At 40.4% G+C, this 20588-nt stretch overlaps 1 protein-coding gene across 1 annotated transcript; it reads left to right on the top strand.

The window, feature by feature from the left end:
• The first annotated feature begins 6640 nt into the window (after nt 1-6640).
• Nucleotides 6641-19941, top strand: SPARCL1 (SPARC like 1). The gene is made up of 11 exons (XM_071431414.1): nt 6641-7124; nt 10288-10405; nt 10508-10561; nt 13048-14199; nt 14892-14961; nt 15627-15754; nt 16326-16446; nt 17194-17330; nt 17779-17927; nt 18839-18987; nt 19517-19941. Exons 2-11 carry the CDS (start codon nt 10352-10354, stop codon nt 19543-19545), a joined length of 2043 nt encoding a protein of 680 aa, XP_071287515.1. The 5' UTR covers nt 6641-7124; nt 10288-10351; the 3' UTR covers nt 19546-19941.
• Nucleotides 19942-20588: the final 647 nt, after the last annotated feature.

The raw sequence follows: 20588 nt of genomic DNA, 5'->3' as shown, positions 1-20588 counted from the left end.
CATGGAGATCTTGCTCCACACAATGTGGGGTGCTGCTGACAGGCTGTTCTTTAATGGCTGTGGACCTCAGGAGATGAATTTCTGGGGCAAAGCAGGCAACAGCCAGGGATGTCTACAAGGTGATACTTCCACACAAGTGCTTGGCTTGCTCCCAGTTTGGGTCCTGCTTCCTTCTGAGCACAGGGAGACAGGCACTCATGCCCACACAGGGAGAAGGTACAGCATACTTTTCCTTCCCACTACCTCATCCCATGACAAAACTATAATTTGATTCCTCTCTCCTCAGCTATTTTTGGATTTTTCAGCACTGAAATTAGCATAACTCATACAGACAGGAAGTTGTTGCTACAGCACTAGAGAAGGGTGCTTGGAAATGAAAACCAGTCTTTGATCACCCATCTCATTGCCCCTTTGCTCCCCTCTCCCCAGTACAAATCCAGTGCCCTGAGCGACCCCAAAGAGGCATTAGAACTGCAGTGAAAGCCACAAGCCACTCCACCACGGATATTTATCTCCCCTCAGTGTCCTGTTCCCTTCATGTTTAGTAAATTTTGTTTTGATATAAACACCTCTTCAAATACCTTTCCCATCAGAAAACTGAAACGTGCTGGCTGTGGATTGCCTTCTAAAACTACTCTCATCAAGTCATTCACAAGTGGTATTTTTAAACCCCTGGCTGGCTGAACAACAGACATTACAGACATTACACCCACTCACCCACAGCCCCGTTTTTGTCTTTCGAGAGGCTGAGACATCACACACGCAGATGGCAGGTTTGATAGTAGCCTGACCTTAGTGCTGGCATGAATAACACACTCTCCTCAGTACTTATTTCTATTTGAGGAACAGGCAGTTGCATGGAGTTGAGGATGCATGAAGCAAGGTGAAAAACCTGAGGGAAGAGGGGGGCAATCACCCAGAAACTGGGGACACAATGCCATGGGGAGGGTACCAAAATTCTCCTGTGCCCTGAAAATCCCAAAAGCAGCTTTCTGATTCAGGGAAATGCCTAGCTGCCCATAGCCAAGCCAAAATGCCCCAAGAGCTGCTGTCCCCAAGCTCCCAGGAGTGAGGGAAGCTCTCTGAAATGCTGACTTGGAAGTAGGGTAAGAAAGGCCAAGGAGCAGGAAAGGCTCGTTTAGCTGTACAAAATCACACTTGGGTTTTTCTGATTCCTGAGGAAGACAGGCCCAACATTAGAGCTGAAACAAGTCACACACTGATAATGAATATCAGCAGAACCAGGACCATGACAGGAGAGGGTGACACTCCATGCTAAGACCATGCTGTTCCTGAAATAACAAGGAACAGATTAATTGCAGTCTTTCACAATCCTTGTCTTCTTATGGACCAAGGCTTTCTGCTTGTCACAGAATCACTCAGGCTGGAAAAGACCTCAGCAATCATCAAGTCCAACCCATGACCAAATGCCACCATGCCAACCAGACCATGGCACCAAGTGCCACACCCAATCTTTCCATAAACAGCTCCAGTGGTGGTGACTCCACCATGTCCCTGGGCAGCCCACTCCAATGTCCAATCACCCTTTATTGTGAATAAATTCTTCCTAATTTACAACCTAAACCTCCCCTGGCACAGCTGGAGGCAGTCTTCTTGTCCTGTCACTGGTTGCTGGGGTGAAGAGACTGACCCCCACCTGGCTATACCCTCCTTTCAGGCAGTTCTAGAGACTGATAAGGTTTCCCTTGAGCTTCCTTTTTTGCAGGCTAAACACCCCCAGCTCCCTCAGCCATTCCTCAACAGACTTGTGCTCCAGACCCTTCACTAGCTTCATTGCCTTTCTGTCATTACCAAAGATCACAGCACTCACTAAATAAACAACCTTGACAAACTCCTTTGTGTGTATTGACACACTTTTTACATCAGATTCCCCGTCACAGTGGACTTGACTTTTTCCTCCACTTGTATTTGCTTCGTGGTTCTCCCAAACAGCTGTAGAATTGCTTCACAGGGCAGTCAGGTTGGCAATCCAATTAAATGGCACCCATGCATAATATAACACTTGTTTTTCCCCTATCCTAAGATTTAAACCCATCTACACAGGCAGTTTTAAGGAAAGTGCTCAGCAGAACACCAGAAACAAGGAAGATGAGCCACAATGAGCAGTCCTAGCTGTGTTACACTTCCCCGAAAGCCTCCAGACATGCTGTGCATCTGAAATGATTAAGTGAAATAACAACCTGCTCATGAGACACACATGGAGATTGCACAACCTCCACAATGTGTTTTCAGCAGTACTGCTCTTAAAATCCTCACACTGAACTTAATCTCTCTGGCTCATTATTAAAGCAAACGCACACTACAACTATAAAAATAAAGCACATCTCTACAGCTCCAAAGAACAGAAGAGTATAGATAAGATCTTTCCAGGTTTGAGCCCTGTCTACCACTTGCTGGCTTAAGGACTCTTCCTGCTCATTTTCGTTCCTCTTTTTAAGAATTTGGTCAAGAAAATGGTTTGAACAATTTAGACCATTAGCTGAGTCTGTCTGGCTGAAGGGCAAAAATAGACATCTTTCTGTCTGAGCTTTAAAATAGCTCCTCCCCAATGGGACTCACATGTTCCCCGGCTGGGCAAGATGTTTATTTCTCTCCCTCCTTTTTAAACATATAATTTCAACCTATGCAGGCACTGTGGTCAAGCATGACACAGTCCAGAGCAGCAGTTCTCAGGAGAGAGGGATGAGAGTCTCTAACACCCTGACTGCATCACAGACAAAGCCTGATATAGCAGCAGCACAGGGGCAGCCGCGCTGGAGCCTGGGCCCTGTTTGGAGTTGCTTTCTGCACACCAGGAAGCATGACTCATTCCATACATCCAGGGAATAGGAGCTCTGCCTGGCACTTCTTGTCTTCCCAGGCATCATGAAAATCACAGACAGAATTGCATCCCGCACAGCATTTAACACAGGTAGAATAAGAAATAAAAAGCCACAACAGGGTTTTGACTAACTGAGATTGCTGAAGGGTTGGAAAACTCAGCGCAATAAAGTAAAGAAATTGTAATGTGAAAGTAGGCAGAACTACTGCTGTATGGAATAAAACACTGGTCATGGAGGGCTCCTGGATTAGAGCAAAAGATAAATTGCAACCACATCGTCTGTATTCAAGAGAACCTGATTTTAGATGCAGAACTGACCAAGTAGCAGGCCACAAAAAGAACAAATAGGAAGACCTTTAACTTCACATCTCTGTGATTTTTTAAAAGTTTTTAATGATAAGCCACACTTTGTGAGATTTTTCACTGTAAAGCTCTTGGGAGATAACTAAGTTTCAATATACTTATCAGCAGCTCATATGCATTTATTATTATGCTCCAGAGATGCTTGCTAATCTTGAAAGGACTCCAGGCATTGCCTTTGGAGTCATAAAAGACGGTAGAGAAGGGCAACCTTTAGAGTAAAAAAAACCATGCCAAAAATTTATTTCCCAGAATATAAAAACTTAATTCCAAATTCAGCACAAGAAGCCTCCAGAAGGAAGTCAAGTTTTCTTTCTTCTGAGGAAAGAGAAAAGGAGTAATGTACTAATATTACTTAGTCCAGGGGTTATAACTTCTATTTGCCTATGTACGCATCTATATATTATATTTACTATAATTATCAGTGATTTCTTTTTGGTAGATAAGTTAATTTAGAAAGAAAAGCATGCAAAAAATACATGGGCACACTTCCTGGGCAGAATCACCATTATAAAATACCTAAAGAGCCACAACTGATATTCTCCTGCCTCCCCAAAAATAAGGCATAGAAGGCCCCCACCTCCAGTATTCCTTTGGTGTGGCGCAACTGAACAGAACTGGTCAGAGGCATCAACTCCCTCCTACTCTCAGCACTGTCTCCAATCAATTTTTCTGCCTTTCTCAAGAAAACTAAACTCCCCATGAAATGCCTCTATGGTCCACATGAACCCTATCAATTATTTACAGTAGGAAAGGACAAGCAGTACTTGCCAACATTTCCAATGGGATTTGCTACAGGCTCTGATCTTTTGAGAATCTAAATAATTCCTATGGTTATCTAAATGAAGGCCATTTCATCAGTTCATGAAAGGCTTCAGATGCACCTTTTGTTAAGGAAGTTACACCAAGATTTCCCTAAATTTCCTGATCACTTATTTAATGGCTAAGAGGCAACCAGGGATGTGCTTAGAGCCCTCTCAACACCACCTGGCAGACCGTGATCTTCGCCACCTGGAACTCCACAGTACACACACATCAGCACTGACTGCAATCAGACTCAACTGTTTCATGTCTGACTGTTGTATTTTGGTTCATTTTGTTGTTTTTTCCTCTGTAGTAAAAAGAGAAAACACATAGACACACAGCTAGGTATTATATCGTTGATATACTGTGCCAGTATATGTGGACAGTTTCTTTATCTACACTAAAACACTTGAGTTCCACCTTGCTTACACCTTTTCATTTTGGGGTAAAGCATATTTGATGGAACAGCCAAACTTTATTTGTAAGTCAGAACAAGCACTGATGTTAAAATTTACTTTTCATTTTAAAAACCTGGAAGTTGAAGCCTGGTACGTGGTCTGGAAGCCAATGGCTCAACACCACTCTCTTGTGGGCAGAAATATGAACCCTCTGGCAGGACTGAGCATGCAAAGTGCAGACAGCTCCAATAAAAACAAATGTCTTTTGAGCCTAATCCACAGTCAGTTTGACCCACAGATCATTGCTGCCAGAGACAGGCACATTAATAAATATAACACAAAATCCTCTGAGGTTTTGCTCTTCTTCCTTTGTTTAAAGTGTCTGTCTAGCAGCTGCCACAGTGAGACAGATAAATCAAATTGTTTCACCTCCCTGTACTCCTCTGTTTTCTTCCTTCTATGTTTAATCTTTATTGTTTGCTGTATATCCTCCCTTTCACTTAGCTCAGCAACTGCTTGCCTCTCCTCTTCCTCCCATACTTCACCTCGATAGCACAGCACCCCTTTCTGGTTAGAGAATTACTAATCCACCACTGAAAAGGTTTCCAGAAAGCACACTGCCTGACACAGTGGGACTGGCTGAGGACTGGAGCACTAGGACTGATGGCTCCAAGACAAGCCCAGACCTCTCAGTGACATCAGAAAACAACCAGAGATGTTCTCAACTGAAGTATTTTGTCATCAAAAACAAAGATTGAAAATTTTGCTTAATGAAGTATGTTGCAAATATGTAACAGCTCTGATAAGCAATAATTTCTCAATATCCTCAAAACCAAAATGTTTCCTCCCCACTGTCCTGCAAGTCCCAAGAAAGCTGTTTAAATGCAGAATCAGGCAAAGCCTACAAATCACATACAGTTTTCCAGTAATAACCTTCTAACTCCTACAAATTTCCACTTCAAGTTTCTGCACAGTTCTTCAGAGTCCAGCACTTTTTTTCTGTGAATTAAGAACTTCAAGGCAATAATAGCCATTATCAGAAAATCTTACGACAAAAAGAGTTAATATATTTAGTTACCATAAAATTAGCATTGCTGTACTTGTCCTAATTTCTGGGTTGCCACCTGAACAGTTTTCTTTTATCGGCTGAGAGTCCATCCACATCTCAAAGATTGAAAAATCACAGCAACGCCACTTATCTTTGATAACCCCGTAAAGCTAATCTGATGGTACAGCACAAAGAGTTTTGAATAGATAAAAAAAATCATCTTTTCAGCATGCACAACAAAAGAAAAAACAAACAGGAAGTTCTGAAATAATGCCCACTCCTTTCAGGCACCGACTGGCTGACAGACAAGCAGAATTTCAACTCCAATAGGCATGGATTAGTTTCCAGGCAGAGAAGCAGAGATAAAAGGGAAAAGGATTTAAAGAATTTCTCATGGACTTTTGTCAAAGGGTTTTTTTTCTGCTTGGTCTACAGAGTGAGGGCTCAGCTCTGATTTCAGGCTCTTTTGGTTTTTTAAAAATTTTTTTTATTAACTATAAACTCCACGGTTGGCCACATAAAACATAGTAAATCTTTGTACATTTCTCACTGTATTTTTTCTAATCAACATCCATTGTCTATTGCCATTTTGGGTGAACAGAAGAGAAGCCAGTAAAACTGTAACTTTAAAAAAAACAATTAAAATATTATCTAAAGGGACTGAATTTTCAGCTTTTGCATTACAGTTCTTACCATTCGCACACTTCATTTCATTTTGCTTCAACCTCTCTTCCAATCATGTCAACACAATATGTAAAGTGTGCTCCCTAGGAAGAGAGGATATTGGCAGAATGTGGAATTTGAGACTGGATTGCTGCCTTTATCACTGAAAGTGCTTTTGCTCTTACATTGGTGCATCCCCTCCACTATTTCTGGACAACTTCCCAGAAAGCATTCCAGTTCAGGTGGAGCATTTTATGGAATAATGAGATGACAAAAAAAAAAAGAAAAAAAAGATAAAACCAAACCAAACTTATTAATGCTTGCAGAACCAGACTCCTCACCAGCTCACTCTGCATTGTCACTATGGCAGACAGGCAGCACAGCCATAGCAACAGCTTCCAAACAGCAAACTCCTCAGAGTTATGCAAGAGCCTCCAACCAATACTGGGTTTTACATACCTAATTTAGAATTTCTACCTTTTTGCAGGCTCACACGCACCATGTGCAGCATACTGAAACAACACTGGGCAGTTCAGCAGGGATTGGCATCCCCTGTGTTCCACTTTTCCAGCCAACAGTGTGGCTGCCCCAGCAGATCCCTTGGTTCAGCGCTTCTGGGAGCAGCTGATGCAGCAGAAACTCTTGCACCCACTCCCTTTGGCTCCCCTCCCTGCAAATCACTAAATATGTCCTTCCCACATAGCCGTTGAGCTCCACTGGCCCAGAGCCCGTGAGCACTAAATTGTCTTTCTGATTCAACTAATCCACCAGAATTCCACCAGCCCACTGCCCCCCACCTCATCCCATGGAAGCCTAGGATTCCTTGTTCAACCAAGACCCAAAGAGTACCATCCTCCTTCACTGACACTTGCAGCACAAGGCACATGCTGAGAAGGTCTGTTCCAGACACCAAAACACATCTCAGGAAAAGCAGCAACATTTTGCAAGGCTCAAGGATTTCTGGTACATCAGTGGCAGGCCAAGAAGGAGCACCTCTTCTACTGCTGTGGTACTGTTTCTTCTTTATTCCTAATTAAAACTTTAGAATGCTTTATATCTAACCCTCTGCAATTTTTTTCCACTGATTACAAAATAGCTGAAGCTTTCCTAGAGTGTCATCTGTTTTAAGGATAACACATTTCAGATGTTTATGTCTACAACAGAAAATTACCTTTGTAAGAGAAAATAATGTGTAGTTTCTGTGTTTAGGAATACAACCCTTATCTTACCACTGGAATAATTATTTTTCCAGTGATCCTGCAAAACAATAAAGCATTATGGCCAACAAGAGCCAAGAAAAGCACACACCTCCTTTGGAACAGTACAGTGGTCCAGCTGAAAGCCACGGTGCAACCTAATTTCCCAACACTTCAACAGTCTCTTGAAATATCAGTTTAGGAACCTTAGTCCAATAGACAAGGCCAAAAAAACAGATTCACCTTCTTTTCTCATATTGGAAAAGAAAGAGAGAGAAATGCTGGCTGGTCTTGGAGGAACCTTTCAAAAACGTGTTGGTAGACCTAGGGAAAACATGTACCAAACAGGGAGCCCTTGAAAGAAATGTAGGATCTGGGAGGAGACAAAACCCACCAACTAATATCAAAATAATTCTGCATAATAAGTAAGTCTCATTTTGATCCTCCTCAAATTAAATCAAAGCAGCTCATTGTGACTTGATCTGGTCTTAAATTACAGACAGCTCTGGTTAAAAAAAACAAAACAAAACAAAACAAAAAAAACCAAACAAACAAAAAAAAAAAACAACCCCACCAAATAAAAAAAAAACCAACCCAAACAACCAAAACTGTAAAAACTAAAGATCTAACAAGATCTACATAAGTATAAAATAAAATGAAATGGTAGAAAGGATACATAGGAGATTAAACAATTACAGTAAGTTAATGTGAATGGTTTGTTAAAAATTGTTTTAACTTGTCCTGAAATACTTTTGGTTTGGTTTTGATCTTACTGCAGTCAGCCATCAAGGACTTATGTCCGATGGCTTTTGCAGCTGTAAAACTGGCAGCATCAGAGCGATCAATTCTCATTATCAGGTATTTACTGGTACAGAATGAGTGAAATAGTTTTAATGCTTTATTTTTTTTTCCTTTTTGCGATCTCTTCTTTTACTTAGATCAGAAATCTGCCTCAAAATCTGCCTTTAAGTTTTATGTGTGTGCACACATGAACCAGCTTCTACATGTAGAATGTGCTCATGCTCTCACAAGGGGCTTCTGAAACAGATCTGGAATCAGGAATGTGCTATATCAGTTGTAATTTGAAAGTATCACACTTATGCTTTTATTAAAAATTCATGTAATTGATTAGCATTTCAAGTGACTGCTGACTCTATTAGAATGGCAGCCTGTAGCCTCCATGCCATGCAAACCCAGTACCCCTTGTTAGCATTGCTTGCTCAATAACCCAAGATGAAGTATTGTGAAATTACTCATTTCTTGGTCAAAAACCCCATTGTACACAAGAAATTTTCCTATTCACCTTTTGGCTAGGTCTTGCTACAGATTCTCCTGCAGATTATAATGATTTCATTTTCCCAGAGAGATGTCTCCCTGCTTATATTTTTAAAAAAAGTTTCTTGTGTAATCATTCCTTTCTGACAGTTCTATTAAACTTACATGTTAGAAAAGCTTGCTTTTAAAAATTCTCTTTTTGAGGACATATTTGGAAATTAAAGCAAGAATGAAGTGTCTTCCCACTTAGTGTAAAAAATATCATCTCACACTCCATCATAGGACACTCCAATCAGTGTGGTCAGGCTTCCCTAATAATTTAATACTTATTCAAGACCAAATACTTAATTCAAGTCTTACACTTCCTATGGGCTGCTGCGGGCTTGCTGCTAAAATGAAAATACAAAAGCCCTGTCCTGCCACTTTAACTCAGATTTATTCCTACTAGTTTTTGATTATTTGAGCAAAGGTAGTAGAGGCAACTTTTATAGATAGAGACAAGCCAAATTATAAAATTGCAATTATAAATAAAACACAACATGGAGCACTTTTCATTTATAACTCTCAAAATAGTTTGTCAAAACAAATATGACAAATTAGAGTTTTAAAAAAGGAAGCTCAGTTAGGTGACATTCCCAGGTCTGTGTTGCTCACCAGCAACAGAAAGAAATGGAAATCAAGCCTACCTGACATTCAAATCCTTCTTTCCTCAGTCACTTGCAAGGCTTTCAAAAAGCACAGTATGCAGTTTTTAGGGCTTTACATGAAATTGGATTATTGCCCTGCATTTCTGATAAGTTGCCTGCATAATCCTCAGTCTAACCACACTTGCCTTGATCTGAAGTGACTGCCCATATCCAGCCCAGTGAGGCATTTTGCATGTGCTCATTATTGGCTTTTGTTGTACTCTGCCTTTCCCTCTGAAAACATCTCAGACAACTAACTGTGAATGCCAAAGAGATAATAGATAATTAGTCAGGAGGTAATTTGGAGACTAACTGCAAGGAAAAATGGACTGCATACAAGATATGCCCCACTAATGAGTATTTTGATCTTCATTAAGGAAAGATAATGACATTAAACAATTTAACAGAGGGACATTAAACAATTTAACTGAGGGATCTTCCAAAAGTGTACACTTTGGGTGACAATTTCCAAGAAAAGCAGGACTGCATCCGAAGCTGGACTGAGCCCCTTCTTCAAGCAGCCTGGGCAGCACTTCTGAGCTTGGAGACCTGCTGAGCAGAATTTCACCACTTAATTCTTCCTACCAGACACAGAGGGGAGCAGCCAAGAGACACCTCAGCTGTAGAGGTGCCACAAGCAGGCACTGCCTCACTTTATTGCCTTCAATAAAAAGAGGCATTTTTCATGAAGTGGTATCTCATAGGGGTGGATAAATACTTACAACTATTTGTAAGTATTTAAATACTTAACCTATGTCCATTCACAGCTCTGCCCTTCAGTAACACCCACCTGGCGTTTGTGAACACAGCCTATAGCTTAATCACTGTCAAAGAACTGAGACTAAAGTGTCCTCTAGTTAAGCTGGTCTCACATCTGAGTTTACAGGACGCTGCGTAACAATTTTGTGGGTCTCTAGCCTTAACAATTTATGGGAACCACTACATTGCTTCCATCAGACATTTCTAGGTCATTATACCCAAACCCTAACTTGTTTTGTTTTTATGTTTCTTGCAGAAAGGAAACCTCTAAGCTCTACCCCTGTGCCATTAACTGTTGTCCTCTACAAGATCTGGAAAGCATGAAGGCTGTAGCCCTCTTCATCTGTCTTGTAGGACCAGTTTTTGCTATTTCAGTAAGTCCTCACCATGCTATTATTATCAGGCACTTAATTTCCTATTCTGAGAATATTCTATGCTTATGGATGTGCAGATATTCATATATTTGTCTTTTTTAGACCCATCCTGTAAACCACAATCTTAGAACTCACAGACAGAAAACTCCAGAAAAGGTACTCTTCTTGTTCTTTAAACAATAGGAAGTAACTTACATTATTAATCTTAAATATAAAAACACATTACCACCTACATACTGCTTGGCAAATTGATTTATGTTAAAAAACTTTAGGCCCTCTCACCTCAAGAATTAGTGCCAAGTATCTCATGCCTTGCATATTAACAATTGCAAACAGAACAAAATCTAAAGCTCAAAATGGAAGTTTCACTTATTGAGAAAATTACCTTAAATGAATCCCCACATATCATCATTACCCACATTTGCACAAGTAATAAAGTCCAGCAATAAAATTGTTGCTATCACAGCTCCAGTATAGGAGGAGGATGAAATCCTCAATTTATCACACCAGGGGATCATGTGCAGTCTCAAATATGTAAGAATTTTAGCCACCATATGTTTCACTATTCATGGTGCAGAGCATTAGACACAGCTTATCCTGGCAGAGTAATCTGTGGCTGACAGGCCAGATGCCCTGATGGCAATGAGACAGAGGATTGCACCAGCCTTCCCTATGCCACATATGTGTGCTAATGATGAAGCCCATAGTTTTGCATTCATGGCTGACCCAAATAAAAATTCCTGTTTATTGCACTGAGCCTTTGTGACTCAGACACAATGGATCTTGTCTCCAAGCCACTGGAGGTTTCAGAGCTACTAAACTCATATCATGCTCTGTAGCAAGAGATTCAAAATCCCAACTCTTATGCTAACCATTTTAAATTTTTTAAATTATAAACTATATCCCACTCTATACAGCTTTCCAGATACATTTCATGTCAATCTGGATCATGCTCTGCACTATGAAAACAAAAAATTAATTTTTCCTGACAAAGTATCCAGCAGAGGAAATAGTATAAAGATTAGTTTGCAGCCTACAGCTGTCTACCAGAAATAACACACATAAGACACTTGCATCAAAACAAAACCTTGCAATTGCCAATGAATCATCAGTTCCAAGTGTGTGCATCATCTATCAAAAGCCAGCTCTCCCCCACAGTATCTAATCACAGATAGTGACTAAAATTTGCCCAAGTTCCTTCACGAGCACTTGAGTTCTAAGAGCTGATTTTACGCAGGGGACAAAGGTATAACAGAAAGCAGCATCTGGAAGCTGTATCCAGGCACATCTCTGCAGAATTGGTGCAGGACAAGGCTTCCTGTCAAGACATGAGCCAAATCTTTCTCAAACTGCTACTTCAAGCACAGGTAGCCACAACAGAAAATCTTAAAGATTGTTTGGCCTAGTGTTTTCTGAACCTGTAGAACTTTGGAAAAGCTTCACAGTGAATTTCTGTTGCATTCTGTTAGACTCTGTTAGATTCTGTTAGACAATCTTCCCCTGAAAAAGTTAGAGTTGGAATTGATACAGTGAATATAGTTCCCAGTACTATTTCCACATTAGCAAGGACGCCAGGCAAAAGACAAGATTGTAAAACATTAAGATACCACTTTGACATTAGGAAATAGGATATAGCTGATCCACAAGAATCAAATTAATATTTTCAATCCTACCTTTAAAAATAAAATTAATATAAGTGTTTGTGAGTATAGTGCTTATTTCCAAGCAGTCAAACTAAAGGAATAAAGCTATTCCAGCAACTTGGGTAGACCAAGTGAGAAGGACCATTCTTCCCAAATTAAACCCCCAAAAGCTTTAAGAAATATCAGCATCAGGTGCTATATTGTTGTAAGCAATAAGCAACACTGAACATCCATAGGTGTTGTTCAGAAACACACACAGCAGCAGAAAAGTAATTGCTTCAGCAAGACCTGACAGTCATTTCAGTACCTGCTTTCTCCTCAAGCATTTGAACCATTTCCACTGAAGGTATCACTTTTGCTATTGTCTTGACAGATTAAGAAAAAAAAAAGGCACTCAAACATCTATTGTTGATCTTATAATTGTCACCACACACAATAGTTCCTGGTGACTTCAGCCAGGAAGTAATGATATATTGGACTCAAAGCAGATTTATATATGGATTATAAAATCAATACAGGGCACTTCTCAGGAATTACTACCATGACACCTTGTGAAAGGTACTCTCTCTTCGCCTGCTCCTCTTTTCCCAGGTCCCTTATTTTTCCCTTATCTGTGCAGGAAGTTATGTTTCACATCCCTCTTCTCTGAGCTAAGTGGTAATTACTGCAGCCTACAAGTGCCTATGGTTATGACTAAAATACTAACTAAGCATTCTGAGATTTCACAAGACACCCATATGCATCTCTCTCTGAAACAGAGTTGCATAAACCTCTCCAGAAACTCCATCAATAAAAGAAGGGACAGATAAACAGATTTTCTGACAAAGAGAAGGCACATCAGCTGTGAATGTCATGCCCTAGGCTAGTTTAAGAGGAGCACACACAAAGAAAACAAATAAAGCCAGTGCCATGCTTTGCAATACAAGACAAAAATAACACTGCATCAGCTTCAAATAAATCCTAAGATTTATTAATCTGCTATTTTAAAATTTTTTTAAGAGTGAATATATTCATCCAGAAGCTTCAAAGGAAGAGAACACAGGGTATGTAGATGAGGGTGATTTGCTGCCCACTCCCAGAAACTTAAAACCAGGCTCTGAAGACAGGGATGGGCCCCAGACCATGAGGAAACAAGAAGGAACTGGGAGCAAGCATCAAGTGAAAAACAGCCTGAAAAGCATCGATTTCCTTGCACTGCACAATAAACTAGGTTTGGCTTCTGATAACCAGGACAGTGACTCTGGGAGCAGCGGCAGAGAACAGTCCAGCTCTGAGCACGACCAGCTCAGGAAACATGAGAAACATGGGAACACGGCAAACCGACACCTTCCAGGTCACACAGAACACCCAGTGGGTGCTTTCAGCCTTCATCATGAGCATAACATGTGGAAACATAACAAAAATGCTGTTGGCCTGTCTGAAAAAAACAGTGAAAGCAATAATGAGGAAAGCATGGAAGAAGAGGATGAGAAATGGGGTGAAGAAACTGATTACAGAGACACAAAGCACAAAGACCATCAGACACGTCAAGGTGACCAATACAAAAGACAGCAACATGAGAACAGCATGCAATTAGATGAACTCCTGAGAGATTCCAGAAAACTAACCTGGAAAACCAAGAGACACAGCAAGAAATTTGACCTAGAGGAAGAAGAGAGGGAAAACAGGAAGAAGTCCTATAAAGAAGAAATCCCCCTCTCTCAAAAAACCCATAATGAATATCAGGATGGCAAACAGCAAAGTCAAGAGAGAAAATACCATATTCAAGTGAACTATCAGAGTGATCCTGACACAGTGGTGAAAATACAAGGTAGGGAAGACAATAATGATGATGACAGTCATGACAGTGGTGACATTGGTGGTGAGGAATATCTCAGCAATACCTGGAAAGAAACAGCCTATGAGGAAGAGGAGAGAATCCAGAGTAATGACCAGGAGAGTACCAGTACCGAGCCTGCAGGGGAAGGAACCACTGAAGATGACACTGCAGTTCACAAAGAGATTGAGGATTACCAAATTGTCAAGATTAAAGACCTTGCTCACTCTGAACAAGATTATTATGATCATGAGCCACCCAATTCTGACAACAAGCAGCAACTGAAAATGAGTAGCTCCATTCAGAATATGAATTCAATGGACAGTGAAGATAAGGTAAATTATCATTAAAATAAAACTTGAGTACTACAAAAAGGGGGAGAGGGACGAGTACTAAATTTAAATTCCTGATGATTGAAATGACTTGTTGGAGAAAAACAGGTGACTTCTTACAGAAGTCTCATCTCCCCTTATACTCACTGTTCCTCTGGTTCATGCTGTGTCACTGCACCCAGAGCACTTAGGTGAATTGGACCAGAAAAGAAGTGAACACCATTCACATAAGAGCTCCAGACCCAGTGGGGTGTGTAATGAAACACACAAATAAACACATATACACAGATGAAAAACCTGAAACCCAGTCTCCAGCTTACTAGGCCAGCCTGTTCACTTATCTCTCACAAAGATTTTAAATGCTACTACACAAAAGTGAACAGCTTGGAAAGGCAGGACTAGAGTCAATAGAATAGTTATAAGAAACTCAGGCCTTACTGAGCTCCCATTTCTCTCTCTCTCTCTCTCTCTCTCTCTCTCTCTCCACCTCCTACTCTATTTTTTCCCCCACATAACAAGAGCATGGTAATACTACCAGAGGCTTCATGCTCTTCTCACAGATTTTGCATAGAAAAACAGAGCAAACTGTGCCTCAGTCAGCTCTGTATTCAGACCTGAAAAAAAATTAGGCCAAGTATTTTTTTTCTTCTCAAGATTTACCACAACTTTCTGCTTATGCCTCTGTGACTGCACAGGTCAAGACTACAGACAGCTCCCATGGTGAGATGGAAAGTGCCAGCAGCAGGAATGAGGAGGCTCTCCTTGGTAAGCCCCAAGCAAAGCTGTCATCTAACTCCCAACTCTCTGCTGCTGAGGAACCTGCTGGTCTGTATTTCTTTTCTGTATTTTGCAGCACAGGATTTCACATGACTGAACTGTGCTTGTGCCTAATCCTGTGTTCCCAGAGAGTCCCTTCCACACTCCCTTGGATTTAGTAATTTGTTAGTGAAAAACATTTGCAGGCAGTGCACAAATTTTTGCGTCAGTTATACAGAAATGGGGCTTACCTTGCACTGAGAGCTTTCAGTTTCAGAACAGTAGCTTGAATTCAAGTAGGAGTGGGACAAAGGCCAGTGCTTGATTCAGCAAAGACAGATGGGGTATGTTTCACCAAAGGAAGCTGGTAGTCCGGAAATGAATGTCTGAATGTCAGTCCCTACAGAACAAACAGCTTTTTCTAAAAAAAAAAAAATATTTCCCCATCCAATTCAAATCTGGGACTGCTAGAAGTCTCACAAAAAATTCTCATTTAAAGTTTGGCTTTTTTTTTCAATACAAGATCCAGCTTCATAACCAACTTAAAAATGCAAACTTAAAAATGAATTTGAACTTCTTGATGAATACTGGACTGTTTTGCTTTTGCTCTCAGTAGTATCTGACAAACACTTGGCTTTATCCCATCACCTCTAATAGTCCCTCTTTCCTGCTAGGACTGCCAGACACATGTCGGAACTTCCACTGCAAAAGAGGCAAAGTCTGTCATGCAGACAAACAAGGGAAACCCCACTGCATTTGCCAAGATCCTGCTGCTTGCCCTCCCACCAAAGACTATGAGCATGTGAGTATTTCACCCAGTGCACAGGACTGGGAGAAGCCACCTAAAGTGTTCACAAGATAACATATTCCCCTGCTATTATTTAGCATGGTTCTACCCTAAAAAGCATGCAAGTGAGTTTGAATGATTCCAGTAATTGAAAAATTAAGTATAAAGCACACAAACTCATTGAGTGTGGTTTGAGAGCAGTATGAACCCATGTAACTACAGAGTAACTGACTTGCTTCACTCAGTCTCAGGGATTCTACCTTTTCCCTCTCACTAAAAATTCTATGTATCCATTTGGTATTTTAGAGGACATGCTTAGTACACATCCAGTGAAATAATCCCACAGCATCTCAGAGGCTACATTACAACCACAGAATTAAACTGAAGTGTTGCATAACTGGGCATACAAGTACAGACAACTAGTCCTCATGAGGGCATACAACAACTACTAATTCCAATACTTCTGATCACATGTACTCCCTGTGGTATTCACCATGTGTTATTGATGCTTTCATTACTGTAATGCCTCTGAGTGACAAGGATTTTTCTCAACACAGTGGTGGGTTGGTGGTTTTCCTTCCTCTAGGTTTGTGGTACGGATAACAAGACCTATGATGGCACATGTCAACTCTTTGGCACCAAATGTCAACTGGAAGGGACAAAAATAGGACGCCAGCTGCATCTAGACTATATGGGCTCCTGCAAATGTAAGCTTCTTTTCCTTTGAAGAATTCAGCTCAGTATAGAGAGCCAATAGCTTTAACACATCTGCCAGCCCTAAATTGCCCTTCTTCCTGTAATCTGCCACTTGTGCATCAATTATTTGCTAATTAAGGCCTTCAATGTTTAAAAATTATCTGAAACTTAGACATCTCTCCTGTGCTTACACCAATTTTTTGTTGATCTTATCTTTCCCCTGCACTGTCTTATATGTTCCTATTGCTATAGCCTTTGAAGATTTTTGTAAATCCTTGACCAGAAAAACAGTGTTTACAGAGAGTTAATAAATGAAAATTTATTAACTCTCAAACCCCCATGAAAAACAAAAAATTAAAAAACATCAACCAAACTTAGATGCAAAATGCAGAAGTCGGGATCTAAAAGCCAGAACTTCGACTGCTGCATATGGTAGGAGGAAAGTGCATTCCCAGCCAGAATATTCCTTTGCCATCAAAAACTCTACTTTCATGCAACTGACTGATTAGAGCTTCACTGCACAATTATGCTCAAAAGCTGCATGGATATATAAGGGTTGTGGCTTGCACAACTGGTTAAACACATGCACTAAAAAAATTGTAGATTTATAATTGAACACATTAGGTACATTCAAAATTTTATATATTAACAGCTCCATCAATTCTAATTTTTACTGGAAGTAGATCTCAAATCTCAGAAATGCTTGAATGGAGACTTAACAGATGACTTCTTAACAAAAGCTTTTCTCTTTGGCACAGACATCCCCCCCTGTACTGATCATGAAGTGGATCAGTTTCCCCTCCGGATGCGAGACTGGCTTAAGAACATCCTTATTCAATTTTATGAGCGTGACCTGAACACTTCTGGGATTCTAACTGAAAAGCAAAGGAATAAGGTCAGCAATCCTTTTCAAATAAGACCATGCAGTTATAGGGACTAGCCCAGAACATCTCATACAAAATGGCATGAATTAGACAACTTCTAAGATGGTTTATTTCCCCCCAAAACATGTGTTGCTTGCCTCAGGACAGAAGATGGGATAAAACTGGTTTAATCTCCTAACAAGATGAGGCCCCCCTTAGCTGAGTCTGACAATTAAACCACAAGAATTTCACTTCCTTTCTAGTTACTGCCAAAGGTGACAGAGACAGCAGCAAAAATGTCGTGGACTACTAAGGCAAGCTTTTCATGCTGCATATGGTCACCAACACTAAAACACATTTCCCTAAGGCGTATTTTATTATCAAGTTTCACTTCTCCAAAACACCTTCTTGCCAGATAGTTCTCTTCAAGACAGATCTTCAACCTGAAACAAAAAATAACAATTTCTGTGTTGAGCTCAGGTAAAAAAGATCTATCAGAATGACAAGCGCCTTGTGGCTGGTGACCACCCGGTTGAGCTGCTCCTGCATGACTTTGAGAAAAATTACCACATGTATGTGTATCCTGTGCACTGGCAGTTTCACCAGCTTGATCAGCATCCTGTTGACAGGTACAAAAATATATGTGGTTCAGTTCTGATTTGCTGATTAAACTCAAGCTAGTTTACTTTTCTACACACCTCAAGGGAGTCTCTACATACAGAACCAGTCCCTTAGTTGTTAGAAGCCATTATCACCCCCTCTCTAACACAGAACTTTTTCTCTCATTGTTTTCCTGATCATATCCTAGGTCAGAATCTGCTATCCTCTTGCCTTGCACAATCAAGTATTACACTGTAAGCTCTACAGTGTCTTAATACCTACTAATGCTCTTAGCCAGGAAGAAGTCCTGTTATACTGAAGCTAAGAGAAACAGGCTAAGTACAAAGGACAGAGCCCTGGCAGCAAAAATCCACTAGTGAGGTATCCATAATTTTCAACTAACACCACAGAGGTCTCTCAGTTTAAGGAGCAAATATAGTCACAGTTCAGAGGAAGCTTCCACCTTCTGAGAACATAACTCAGATTTCAAGGTTTTGGTCATATCAGCCAGTGATGGAATCTGTATTTCCAAGTTCAGACCTTCAATATCTCAGGAGTTACTGTAATCAGAGTTACTGTTTTAGAACATAGTTAAGCAATTTGCAAGCTTGATATCCTGAGGATTAACCGCAAAATTCCACAAGCGATGAGTTGTGAGCAAGTTGCTCCTTTCAGTACCTGTAATTACTACAAAAATAATACTTGTTGTAGGAAAAAAGATGTTGGCAAACAAATATTCAGCAAAAGCATTTTAGTTCATCAGATATTAGACATCTTTATCATGACCTGGGACATATTCACTACAGAAGCACCGCAACAAAATCCACTGGGGCATCTCTGATAAGCCATCATTGCTGTCTTGTAGCATCTTAGATCAGCTTTGATAATCCTGCTGATTTATTAAGGAAATGCAGCTGTCCATACCTGCCCTTTCTTTCAGATTATTAACACACTCGGAGCTTGCACCCTTGAGAGCCTCCCTTGTTCCCATGGAACACTGCATAACCCGTTTCTTCCAAGAGTGCGATGGAGACCAGGACAAACTCATTGCTTTGAAGGAATGGTGCCACTGCTTTGGGATTAAGGAAGGTAAACCTAAAAGAATAGGCAAATGTATCTGACAGAATGTTCCTGCCAAGAACAGGAAGTAAGAGTAAGACCTCAAAGTAAGGCAAAGAAATTGTAAGCAGAAGCCCATGGCTACAGTGCTGAGAGGAAAACAGAACACTAATAACAAGACTGCAAAAGGTCAAGAGAGTTAACAACATAGCACAGGTTAATCCCAGAAGAGTTGTGGGACAGAAGGCATTGGGCCAAACAAGCAGACTGAAGAAATGTGTTTAAAATCCTACTAGCAAGTCCCTAATTTAAGTGGAGGCTGATTCTGGCCAGAAGTCAGACACATGGAACCTTTGCTCTTCTCAGAATTTTTCCAGCTCTTCTGATGACATTTTAACAGCCATGAAGGACGAAAGCTGCAAGGAGTTATCTCAGTACATGTATACTTCTGCCAGTGATTGCTCATTCATAGCATCAGTCACTTTATTAATAGTGATACAGCACAAAAGTGTCTCTTCGGCATAAAATGTTAATAATCTTTTCTTCTTCTTTGTTGCAGAGGACATAAATGAAAATCTCCTTTTCTGAGCCCAGCTGAACAGACTCCCACTACTGCACTAAAATTGATGAATCCTGTGTACTTCTGTAATTAACAGCTTAACAGCCTTCAAGAAAATGGTGGATGAGGTTCACTGAATTCTTATCAAACAACCCAAGTGCAGAAAATTTATATATTCATTAACAGCAGAAAAATTTAACTACTTCATAGCTAAAAAAACAGTGTTGCCCCCCACATGTATCCATGATCTTTCTGAACCAATAGATACTACTAACCTAATGACTAAGCTGTTCACAAAACTCTCCAGTAGAATTATAGAATGTAGATGTTATCACCCACTGATATGGGATCTGTTTCCTTTATTTACTGTATTGTCAGCTTAACACACTGCATAGAAGTCTCAAATAAAATAGAAGTCTGTTGGAGATATGGGTTTCATCACAACTTTGTTGAAGAAAACTGTGCTTCTTTCACCTTTGCCCATCTTTTGCTCTCCTCAAGAGAAGCACAATTTAAGCATAAAAAACCCAGGACAGGACGAGATTATTCCTGAATCCCCATAAGTTTGTGATTTTAAGGTAAGCACTTCACTGAAAACATTCCAGGCATATTCTGCTTTAAGGAAAAAGCCCCAAATATTCCCACAAAGGACGATCAGCAAACACCTTTCACCTGAACCATGTCACCTCTCCAAAGAAAAGAAGATGGGAGTGAGAAATGCTATTTTGGTAGCTTAAATAGTGGAAGTCCCATCCCCCTCTGCTAATTTCCTCTTGAACCAGCAAAGGCTGATAATTGTAGTCCAATGCCAGGCTGATGCCCTTGGATACAATGAATTAAGCTGTGATTATTTTCAACACAAGGACTTCTTACACAAACCAGAGATTACTTCCTAACACTGCCAGTTTTTTCCCATAATCCTGACTTGTTGTTCCCTTCACATTCTGCAACATTACACAGCAGTGCGTAAATAACTCAGCCTGGATGGCATGAACAAAAGCACATTCTCTATGCTAGTTCCATTTGGAAAAGATCCTTTCTCTGGGACTTCAAATATTTTGGGAGAGAAAGT

This window comes from Agelaius tricolor, unplaced genomic scaffold (assembly GCF_023055355.1).
Source record: "Agelaius tricolor isolate 1412-34295 unplaced genomic scaffold, bAgeTri1.0.p SCAF_8, whole genome shotgun sequence".
Lineage (NCBI taxonomy): Eukaryota > Metazoa > Chordata > Aves > Passeriformes > Icteridae > Agelaius > Agelaius tricolor.
Note: the sequence above shows the minus strand (reverse complement) of the source record. Positions and strands in the feature narration are given on the sequence as shown.

Coding starts and splice junctions, on each gene's coding strand:
- SPARCL1 (XM_071431414.1), top strand. CDS start 10,352: ATGAAGGCTGTAGCCCTCTTCATCTGTCTTGTAGGACCAGTTTTTGCT. Junction 14,962..15,626: donor GAATGAGGAGGCTCTCCTTG/GTAAGCCCCAAG, acceptor CTTTCCTGCTAG/GACTGCCAGACACATGTCGG. Junction 15,755..16,325: donor CCACCAAAGACTATGAGCAT/GTGAGTATTTCA, acceptor TCCTTCCTCTAG/GTTTGTGGTACGGATAACAA.